The sequence below is a fragment of the Chrysemys picta genome, unplaced genomic scaffold, assembly GCF_011386835.1.
Source record: "Chrysemys picta bellii isolate R12L10 unplaced genomic scaffold, ASM1138683v2 scaf1839, whole genome shotgun sequence".
In the NCBI taxonomy this organism is placed as follows: domain Eukaryota; kingdom Metazoa; phylum Chordata; order Testudines; family Emydidae; genus Chrysemys; species Chrysemys picta.
Window position 1 is genome coordinate 1 of NW_027054544.1, and position 11,688 is coordinate 11,688.

General features: G+C 50.2%; 1 protein-coding gene across 1 annotated transcript; it reads left to right on the plus strand.

Moving 5' to 3' along the window:
* Positions 1-287: 287 nt before the first annotated feature.
* On the plus strand, positions 288-11,675 carry LOC135980102 (voltage-dependent L-type calcium channel subunit alpha-1S-like; the record flags this gene model as incomplete). Its single annotated transcript, XM_065580170.1, has 6 exons — positions 288-360; positions 638-806; positions 2,991-3,050; positions 8,663-8,769; positions 10,166-10,253; positions 10,748-11,675. Coding segments are annotated over 6 exons (959 nt in total), but the record flags the coding sequence as incomplete, so codon positions are not given.
* Between the last annotated feature and the right edge of the window lie 13 nt (positions 11,676-11,688).

Sequence of the window (11,688 nt, forward strand, 5' to 3'; positions counted from 1 at the left end):
GACTCATGCTGCAGCTGGACCACGGGGTCTCATCATCCCCAACTCCGGATGGTTAAGGAAACAATCCCTCATTGGCTGCCCAGGATGGAAAGGGGTCAAGTGATCCTTCTCTACCTCTAAGTTTTAGCTAAGGTTTTTTTTTTTTTGGCTGCTGCTAAGTGAATGACCCCAACATGCGAGCTCAAAGTGACTGACTATGTTTCCCTCCCTCTGGCTGCTCCACTGGTGAGGATGTGGAAGATGAGCCCGAAAAATCCCCCTGAGCCGTCAGCCACGCCCCCTGGCAGAGCTGCAGCTCAAGGAGAAAGCAGTACCCATGCCCGAAGCCAGTGCCTTCTTCATCTTCAGCCCAACCAACAAGTAGGTGCTGCTTCTCCTCCCATCTGTCAGACACCCAGCAGTGATCAGCGAGGATAGAACCTGGAACCTCCCGACTGAGCTACAAAGTAACACCTTTAACTGTAATGGGCTGTTCCAGCCTCTGGAGCCAGCTGTGCCCACACGCTGTCCCAGGGTAGAAGCATGCCGGGCACACAGAATGAGGGGTACCACCCCCGAGACTCACGCAGGGATCTCCCCAGCTGCACCACTCCCCAAGCTCTAACCTGGGCTGTCACTCAGCCCCTTGGAGCTGACAATGCTTTGACTGCCTGCCTCCCCTCTCTCCCTTCCCCAGGTTCCGAGTGCTGTGCCACCGAATCGTCAACGCCACCTGGTTCACCAACTTCATCCTGCTCTTCATCCTGCTCAGCAGCGTCTCCCTGGCGGCCGAGGATCCCATCCGGCCTGTGTCCTTCAGGAACAAGGTTCCCAGGATGGGCTGTTGGGGAAAGCAGTTTGAGCCACCAGAAATGTGCAGCTTCAGGGGAGCTGCTTGCCAGGCTATCGCCTTGTGCGCAAGGAGAGTTTAGTGCAGGGGATGAGGAATCAGGAGTCCTTGGTTTTTTTCCTGGCTCTGGAAGGAAAACCTGTTCCAGAGCTGCAGCAGGGGATTCTGGGTTCTCATTCCTGGCTGGCACTAACTTTACTTTGTGGCCCTGGGCCAGTCACTTCCTCTCTGTGCCTCACCATCCCAGTCTGTAGCAGAGGGATAATAAAGCTGCCCTGTGAGGTTACATTCGTTCCCCGCTGGGATCTGCTCGGCCCCTGTGGTGCAGGGAGCGGTAGGGATACCCACAGAGAAGTCCATTGCCCTGTGAAGCACTCGGAGACCCCACAAGTGTGGATGGAGTTATTCATCAGAACTCCACGGCTGGAGGTGGGCCATTGGGCAGGGTGCAGAGGTGGCACCAAGCATTCGTGCTGTCAGGCACTCGGCTGGCTGGTTCTTGCTCACGTGCTCAGGGTCCAACCGATCACCATATTTGGGGTCAGGAAGGAGTTTCCCCCCAGGTCACACCAGCTGGCATCTTGGGGCTGGCTGGTTTTGCCTTCCTCTGGGGCACAGATCACTTGCAAGGACCCGCTGGGTATGTCTCAATAAAACAAATCCCTGCCATTGCAGGGGCCTGAGCCATTGGTGGGCCCCTCAATCACTGGACTGCTGGCTTAGGTTTCCATGGAAAGCTCAGCAGCGTGGGGCACACTGGCTTCTGCCCCTAGCACTGCCACTAACTGCCTGTGTGATCACTGGCAAGTCACTTAACATCACTCTGTGCCTCAGATTCCCCACCTTTAAATTGTCTTGGATTGTAATACTGTGAATGTACAGAGCCTTTCATCTGAGGACCCCAAAGCACTGTCACTAACCTCGTTTTACACACAGGGAAACTGAGGCCCAGAGAGGGGAAATTACTTGCCCAAGGTCACCCAGCTAGATGCTTACAGAGCTGGGAAAAGAACCCAGGGATCCTGACACCTTAGGCCATGGTCCTTTCCCAGAACCAGGAATTGAACCCAGGAGTCCTGACCCTAAATCGCCAGCATTAACCATTAGAACACTGACTGGCGAGGCCACATCTGGAGTACTGTGTCCAGTTTTGGGCCTCCCACTACAAAAGGGATGTGGACAAATTGGAGAGAGTCCAGCGGAGGGCAATGAAAATGATCAGGGGGTTGGGGCACATGACTTACTAGGAGAAGCTGAGGGAACTGGGATTATTTAGTCTGCAGAAGAGAAGAGTGAGAGGGGATTTGGTAGCAGCCTTCAACTACCTAAACAGGGGTTCCAAAGAGGATGAAGCTTGGCTGTTCTCAGTGATGGCAGATGACAGAACAAGGAGTAATGGTCTCAAGTTGCAGTGAGGGAGGTCTAGGTTGGATATTAGGAAAAACGATTTCACTAGGAGGGTGGTGAAGCACTGGAATGGGTTACCTAGGGAGGTGGTGGAATCTCCATCCTTAGTGGTTTTTAAGTTCCGGCTTGACAAAGCCCTCTCTGGGATGATTTAGTTGGGGTTGTTCCTGCTCTGAGCAGGGGGTTGGATTTGATGACCTCCTGAGGTCCCTTCCAACCCTAATCTTCTATGATTCTATGAACACTCTCCCCTCCCAAAGATGGGAACAGTAGCTAGGAATCCTGGCTCCTGGGCTCTAACCCTTGGACTGCTGTGCTCTGCTAAGGATAATCCTTTTCTGACTGCTTTGGGGGCTGGGAGGCTTAATTCATTAGTGTCGTAAAGATGCTGGCGCGAAAGAAGCAGTCACAGTGCAAAGCATGTATTATTATTGTTGTATTTATTATTAGCACCAGGTGTGCAGTTTCCATTCAGCGGGGCAGTGTGCCGTCTGTCTGCCAAAGCTCCTGGTTGTAGGACGTTCAAATAACATCTGGTTTCAGAGTAGCAGCCGTGTTAGTCTGTATCCGCAAAAAGAAGAACAGGAGTACTTATAGCTATATGCATCCGAAGAAGTGGGCTGTAGTCCACGAAAGCTTATGCTCTAATAAATTTGTTAGTCTCTAAGGTGCCACAAGTACTCCTGTTCTTCTTTTTGCAAATAACATCTGGTCTCCCGAGTTACCAAAACCTCTCCCTTATTTTTATCTTCAGGTTCTGGGATATTTTGACATCGGCTTCACCTCCGTGTTCACAGTTGAAATAGTCCTGAAGGTGAGTCACACCCCATCTTTCTGGAGCCAGTGCATAATGGGGTGATGCCAGCGGTGAGGGGAGCCGCTGATCGGGGCAGAGCAGAGGCAGGCGTCACCAGTGGATGGGGAATCTTTGATTGAGGCTGCTGCTGCACACAGACAGAAACTGGGGGTTCGCTGGCCAGCCTGTGCCACTTACTGTCACCACTAGGGCGGCCTCCTCCGTACAGCTAGTCAGAACATTTGCCTCAAACGTTTTTCGTTAGTTTCTCCAAAACTGAAATTTGTCATGAAATTGTGTTGATTCTGACAAAAATTCCTGCCAAAAAAAAAGAGCTTTGGAAATGTTCAAAATGTTGTTTAGAATTTGATGTCCTTTATTTTTTCATGTTTACATTATTTCATACCATGGCAGGAGTAACAGTGCAATAGGTTTCCATCAATACGAACTAGCAACTGCCATTAATGTACACCCATAATATGCCCTATTACTGTGACATGTCATAATATAATAGAAATTAGGGCTGTCAATTAATCGCAGTTAACTCATGCGATTAAATAAAAAATCACGATTAGTCGCAGTTTTAATCGCACTGTTAATCGATAGAATGCCACTTGAAATTTGTTAAATATTTGTGGATGTTTTTCTACATTTTCAAATATATTGATTTCAATGACAAGACAGAATACAAAGTGTACAGTGCTCACTTTATATTATTTTTGATTACAGATATTTGCACTGTAAAAATGATAAATAAAAGAAATAGTATTTTTCAGTTCACCTCATACAAGTACTGGAGTGCAATCTCTTTATTGTGAAAATGCGACTTACAAATGTAGATTTTTTTGGTTCCATAATTGCATTCAAAAACAAAACATTGCAAAACTTTAGAGCAGGGGTGGCCAGCCTGTGCCTCCGGAGCCACATGCAGCTCTTCAGAAGTTAACATGCGGCTCCTTGTATAGGCACCGACTCTGGGGCTGGAGCTACAGGCGCCAACTTTCCAATGTGCCGGGGGGTGCTCACTGCTCAACCCCTGGCTCTGCCACAGGCCCTGCCCCTACTCCACTCCTTCCCGCGCCCTCCCCTGAGCCTTCCGTGTCCTCGTTCCTCCCCCCCCCCAGAGCCTCCTGCACACCACAAAACAGCTGATTGGGAGGTGCGGGGAGGGAGGGGGAGGTGCTGATCGGCAGGGCTGCTGGTGGGCAGGGGATGGCGGGGAGCTGATGGGGGGCTGCTGACATATTACTGTGGCTCTTTGGCAATGTACATTGGTAAATTCTGGCTCCTTCTCAGGCTCAGGTTGGCCACCCTTGCTTTAGAGCAGTGGCTCTCAAACCTTTTTTACTGGTGACCCCTTTCACATAGGAAGCTTCTGAGTGCGACCCCCATTATAAATTAAGAACACTTTTTTATATATTTAACACCATTCTAAATGCTGGAGGCAAAGCGGGGTTTGGGAGAGGTTGACAGCTCTCAACCCCCCATGTAATAACCTTGTGACCCCCTGAGAGGTCTGTGACAGCGTACCCCATAAGGCTTTATGGGGGGAGTGTTTATAAATGTATGTATGATATAACTGAAATATGTTTTGTGCCGCCTGTGCCACGTAACATATCTCCGTAAAGGTTATGGTCTACTAATAATTTATCCTATTTGTACATATATATCATTTTCCACTTGAGGTTAAGAATTTGGGCTGTATGCTTGCTTGATTTCTAAGTAAGCTCTGTGAGGCATTTGGTCAGCTTCTTTAGGAAGGAATTCGCCAGGTTAAGTACCTGATCAGGAAACACTTGGGGAACAATGCATCTTGGAATGCTCCAATCCACATAAGAAGTTTTTCTGAAAACATGCAAGATACCATGTGGACAATGGCTTCAGCCTGTAAAGACTGAGTCATGCAGGGACATGTGACTTGCCCAGGTGACCCCAGAACTCCATCTTGGAGCTGAACTTTGCATAGGAGGGAGGAGGGGGGGTCTCCACCCACAAGAGAGAGTTTATTTAAATCCGTGGGAGACCCCTCCATTTTGTCTTCAGCTGGCTAAAGAAGGAGCCTCTCCACCCCCCCCCACCCCCCAGGATACTTGAAGGAGACTGAAACAAAGGACAGTAACTATAGGGGGTGTGAGTGATTGCTGGACCCAGGCTAAAAGAAGATTAGCCTGTAAAAGGGAGCACTCTGGAACTGGTGAGGAAATTATCTGTATTCAGTTTGATTAGGCATAGATTTGCGCATTTGATTTTATTTTGCTTGGTGACTTACTTTGTTCTGTCTGTTACTACTTTGAACCACTTAAATCCTACTGTCTGTATTTAATAAAATCACTTCTTATTTAATAATTTACTCAGAGTATGTATTAATACCTGGGGGAGCAAACAGCTGTGCATATCTCTCTATCAGTGTTATAGAGGGCGAACAATTTATGAGTTTGCCCTGCATAAGCTTTATGCAGGGTAAAACGGATTTATCTGGGTTTAGACCCCATTGGGAGTTGGGCATCTGAGTGCTAAAGACAAGCACACTACTGTGAGCTGTTTTCAGGTAAACTTGCAGCTTTGGGACAAGTGATTCAGACCCTGGGTCTGTGTTAGAGCCAGACAGAAGTGTCTGGCTCAGCAAGACAGGGTGCTGGAGTCCTGAGCTGGCAGGGAAAACAGAAGCAGGGGTAGTCTTTGCACACCGGGTGGCAGCTCCCAAGGGGGTTTCTGTGATCCAACCCGTCACAAGGTCCCAAACCCCAGTTTGAGAACCCCTGCTTTAGAGCCTACAAGTCCACTCAATCCTACTTCTTGTTCAGCCAATCACTCAGACAAAAAAGGTTTCAAAGTAGCAGCCGTGTTAGTCTGTATCTGCAAAAAGAATAGGAGTATTTGTGGCACCTTAGAGACTAACAAATTTATTTCAGTATAAGCTTCTTCGGATGCATAGAATGGAACACACAGACAGAAGATATTTATAGATACAGAGAACGTGAAAAGGTGGAAGAACGCATACCAACTGTAAGAGGCCAATCGATTGAGATGAGCTATCAGCAGCAGAAGAAAAAAACCCTTTGAAGTGATAATCGAGATGACCCATAGAAGGTGTGAGGAGAACTTAACATGGGGAAAAAAATTCAATTAGTGTAATGACCCAACCATTCCCAGTCTCTAAAGTTTGTTTACATTGACGGGAGATACTGCTGCCTGCTTCTTATTTACAATGTCACCAGATAGTGAGAACCGGCGTTCACATGGCACTTTTGTAGCTGGCATTACAAAGTATTTACATGCCAGCTATGCTAAATATTCGTATGCCCCTTCAAGCTTCGGCCACCATTCCAGAGGACAGGCTTCCATGCTGATGACGCTTGTTAAAAAAATAATGCATTAATAAAATTTGTGACTGAACTCCTTGGGGGAGAACTGTATGTCTCTGGCTCTGTTTTACCCGCATTCTGCCATATATCATGTTATAGCAGTCTCAGATGATGACCCAGCACATGTTGTTCATTTTAAGAACACTTTTGCTGCAGATTTGACAAAATGCAAAGAAGGTACCATGTGAGATTTCTAAAGATAACTACAGCACTGAACCCAAGGTTTAAGAATCTGAAGTGCCTTCCAAAATCTGAGAGGGACAAGGTGTGGAACATGCTTTCAGAAGTCTTAAAAGTGCAGTGTTCTGATGCAAAAACTACAGAACCCGAACCACCAAAAAAGAAAATCAACCTTCTGCTAGTGGCATCTGACTCAGATTATGAAAATGAACATGCGTCGGTCCGCTCTGCTTTGGATTGTTATCAGTCAGAACCCATCATCAGCATGGACGCATGTCCTCTGGAATGGTGGATGAAGCATGAAGGGACATATGAATCTTTAGCGCATCTGGCATGTAAATAACTAGTGATGCCGGCTACAACAGTGCCATGAGAACACCTGTTCTCACTTTCAGGTGAGATTGTAAATAAGAAGCCGGCAGCATTAGCTCCTGCAAATGTAAACAAACTTGTTTGTCTGAGTGATTGGCTGAACAAGAAATAGGACTGAGTGGACTTGTAGGCTCCAAAGTTTTACATTGTTTTATTTTTGAATGCAGTTATTTTTTGTACATAATTCTACATTTTTAAGTTCAACTTTCATGATAAAGAGATTGCACTACAGTACTTGGGTGAATTGAAAAATACTATTTCATTTGTTTTTTACAGTGCAAGTATTTGTAATCAAAAATAAATATAAAGTGAGCAGTGTGCACTTTGTATTCTGTGTTGTAATTGAAATCAATATATTTGAAAATGTAGAAAACATCCAAAAATATTTAAAGAAATGGTATTCTATTATTGTTTAACAGCAAGATTAATCAATATTAATTTTTTTAATCGCGATTAATTTTTGTAATCGTTTGACAGCCCTAGCAGAAATATTATTTTAATATAGTTTATTTTAAAACTCTTTAAGGGCAGCTGCCACTTAGCATGGATTGAAACAGCTTCGCTTTTCTTTTAGATCAAAATGTCTCCTGTTTGTGTTGTAATGAAATAGTTTGACACTGGAGTTACAACGCAAACCGCAGACATTTTGACCTAGAAGAGAAGATGTTTCAATCAGTGCTAAGTAGCAGCTGCCCTTAACTGTTTTAAAAATGCACAGATTAATCCATTCCAAGGCTAGAAGGCACCATTACGATCACCTGGTTTGACCTACTATGTGACACAGACCATAGAACGTAGAGAATGCCTTTAGAAAAACATCCCCTCTTGATTTAAAAATTGTCAGTGCTGGAGTCTCCACCACGTCCCTGGGTAAATTGCTCCTATGATTAATTACCTTCACTGTAAACAATTTACACCTTCTTTCCAGCCTGAATTTGTCTAGTTTCAACTTCCAGCCATGGGACTATATTATGCCTTTCTCTGCTAGACTGAAGCACCCGTTATTAAATATTTAAAATAAAATCAATAGAATAATTAAATGATTATGTCATTTTACGACACCAGTAGTAGTGTATGCCACAGACGTCATTAAATAATAGAAAAATAAAAATATTAAACAAACAAACAAAAAAAGAAATAAAATAAAATAAAACAAAATTTCAAAGTGTTCCAGAACCAACATTTTTCAAAACTTCCATTTCATGGGATATTTTGAAAATATTTTTTTTGTTCCAATCGGGACCAAAACCAAATGATGATGTGTCGAAATTTCCCCCGAAACAGAAATGCCGAGTTTTGACCAGCTCTGCTCCTGAGTCCCACCCTAGACGGACCAGTCAGAGAAGGCCCTGCGGGCCGTGCTCTACTGTGGCCGGTTGGGCGCCCAGGGAAGCATTTGTTTAGTGGCTGTCAGCCCAGTTCCTAGGCCACAGGTGTCTGCGTGAGAAAAGCACCATCACAATTGGCAGCTGGGCCAAGAATGGGCTGTGGAGAATGAACTCCCTGGAGAGACTCCTGTGGGGTGGGGCTGAGGCTCGCTGGCTCAGTGGTACATGATAAGCTTCCTTTACTGTGCCTATTCTGTGGATCTAGAGAGGACTTAAGTGTCCAGGGCTCCAATCTGGCTTCTTTCATGAGCAGCAGTCACTAAAAAGAGAGAGGATCAGAGGAGATCTGCCCCGTTCCCATTAACTCCCCTCTTCTTCCCTTCAGATGACCGCATACGGTGCATTCCTTCACAAGGGGTCCTTCTGCCGGAACTACTTCAACATCCTGGAACTGCTGGTGGTTGCTGTCTCCCTCATCTCCATGGGAATTGAGTAAGCACCCGTTGTAGCAACAGGTCTGCCTGTTCAGCAGAGGATAGGGCCATCTGCTGTGCTGTCATCTACGTTGGCAATAGAGACGTAGGATGGGTTAGACCATTGGTCTGTCTAGCCTAGTATCTCACCTCCAGCAATGACCAGTAACTGATGCTGCAGATGGTAGGGATGCACCTGGGCAGATGCAGGGCTGTAGATGGAGGGTGGGGAGTAATTCCCTCCTGATCCCTGTGACAATCAGCCTGTGCCCAGAAGCATGTGAGTTGGTTGATTCCCCTTGCATTAGCATTCATACACTATTCAGTGCCACAAAGTCATCCAGCCACACTGTTGGGAGTAAGGAAATAAACAACCCCTGAGAATGGAGAGGAGATGCTGTGACATGAATTGGATATGCAAGGATTTTGTGGGCAGGCACTCACTTCAATCTGGAATTGCCTTCCTCCTCCCCCAAGTTCCTTCAGGACTCCTGGGTTCTGTTCCTCATGGTGGGTGGGAATGTGGCCTAGGGGCTAGGGCTCAGGATAGGGATGTCAGCGATCCTGGGGGCTAGGCCCAACTCTGCTACTGATGTACTGTGCAGCCGCCTGCCCCTTCCCCCACGGTGGGAAGCGCCTGGAAGTGCTGCCCTTGGGGAGCTCTGTCAAACTGGATTGCAATCCCCTCCTAGAACACATGACAGCCTGGCCCCGCCAGAGCATGCTCCCGGCCTGTCCTCCTGCCCCTGCCGCTCCGCACCCCCCGGCCTGCCCCCTGCAGCACACCGCCAGCCTGCCCCCCAGCGCGCCCCCTCCCGCTCCGCATCCCCCATCCTGCCCCCTGCAGCACACCGCCAGCCTGCCCCCCAGCGCGCCCCCTCCTGCTCTGCACCCCCCAGCCTGCCCCCTGCAGCACACCGCCAGCCTGCCCCCCAGCGCGCCCCCTCCCGCTCCGCACCTCCCAGCCTGCCCCCTGCAGCACACCGCCAGCCTGCCCCCCAGCGCACCCCCTCCCGCTCTGCACCCCCCCAGCCTGCCCCCTGCAGCACACCCCCAGCCGGTCTCCCCAGCACGTCCCTTCCCGCTCTGTACCTCCCGGCCTGCCCCCCAAGCATTCCCCCCAGACTGCCCCCTCCTGCCCCTGCTGCTCTGCACCCCACGGCCTGCCCTCCAAGCATGTCCCCCAGCCTGCCCCCTCCAGCATGCCCCCTCCTCGCCTGCCTGTCCCCCCAGTCTGCCCCCTCCTGTCCCTGGCAGGTACAGCTCCCCTGCCCATGTTGGAGGGGCACAGGTGTTGGCTCTCCCCCGATGCATCGCTGCAGGCCGGTTTGGCTCCTGACGGCATGTGAGGAGCTGATTTGTCTGGCCAGACCCCAAGCTGGCTGAGTCACCCCGTCTCCCCCCGCCCTCCCCAGGTCCAGCGCCATCTCCGTGGTGAAAATCCTGAGGGTGCTGAGAGTCCTGCGGCCGCTGCGGGCCATTAACAGAGCGAAGGGGCTGAAGGTGAGAGCAAGGCGGGGACAAGGGCCCTCCATAGGGGGTGGACACGGCCCCCCTCAGATCTGCCCCAGGAATCCAGGACCTGCCAGATCATGGGCCATCTGAGCAGGATCCCAGGACTGCACGTCCCAGGGCTCAGGCCACCTGATTTCACTCTTACCCGGGTGTTTTGTTAGGTGTCTGTGGGCAGCTGGGAGGCAACCCATTGGTTTTGTATTAGGTCCGCTGGCTGCATCTGGAACAGCCGCTTCCCCTGCACACCAGTGTGGTGCCGGGTCCCCCGTCCGTGTCTGGGATGGCCGCTTCCCCTGGTGTGGTGCTGGGTCCCCCATCCGTGTCTGGGACGGCCGTGTCCCCTGCACACCGGTGTGGTGCTGTGTCCCCCGTCTGTGTCTGGGATGGCCCCTTCCCCTACACAGGGGCACGGCCGATACCCACAGCAGGTCGTGGTGCTGCAGGCCTGGCCCAGCTCTGCATTGGCCTCTCTCTCTCTCTAGCACGTAGTCCAGTGCGTGTTCGTGGCCATCAAGACCATCGGCAACATTGTGATTGTCACCACCCTGCTGCAGTTCATGTTGGCCTGCATCGGGGTGCAGCTCTTCAAGGTGAGAGCCCCTCCCGGCCAGAACCCAGCGCTGGTATCCCCCAACCCTCCCTGTCCTGGGGAGAGCTGGGGTGGAGCTGAGCTCAGGGAAGCTCCAGGAAGTGGCTCCTCTTCGTTTCTTTTAAGAGAGGGGATTCTCCCATGTCAGAAATTCAGAGGGAGGCCGAGGACCATCCCCGGCCATCCCCTTGGGGGTACCAGCACGCTGCAGGCAGAACAGGGCAGTGTATGCATAATCTGTGCCCACGCAAGGCAGCCCCATGGCCCAGTGGGAGTCAGCCAATTTGGGGGTCTCTTGCCAGCTTTGGTGCTGACCAGCCAGGTAGCCTTGGGCCAGTCCCTTCCCCACCTGTGACTCGGTTTCCCCCGCCCGCTCCAGCTCCCCACCGTGTTGCAGGATCACAGGTGTTTCCTCCTGACCATCCGTGGCACTGCAGGCAGGTCTGCGCTTGCGCTGTTGTGCGAATGGATGAGGTTGACGTGACTCTTTGGCTAGAAGTGCTACGGGTTGCTGCAGCAGTGGTCTGGCCTTCGGGCCTTGCAGGGCTCCTAGGGGTTGTCAGTGCTGCTGACTGCGCAGGGAGAGTTGAGGGCTGGCACATCTGGCTGGGCTCTAAGCACCTCTAAGGAAAGGCCCAGCTGGGGTAGGGCCCAGACGCTCACGGCTGGCACTAACCAGCCCCTTTCAGGCTGGAATGGGCCGTGGAGACGCTGCCCCCTGGGTCGGGGCCAAGCCGTGGGGTCATGTCAGGATGTACTGCAGTTGCCAGCAGCTGCCCTTGTCCTTGCTCCCCAGGTCTATCAGTCAGGCCCCCTGCGGTTCACAGTACAATC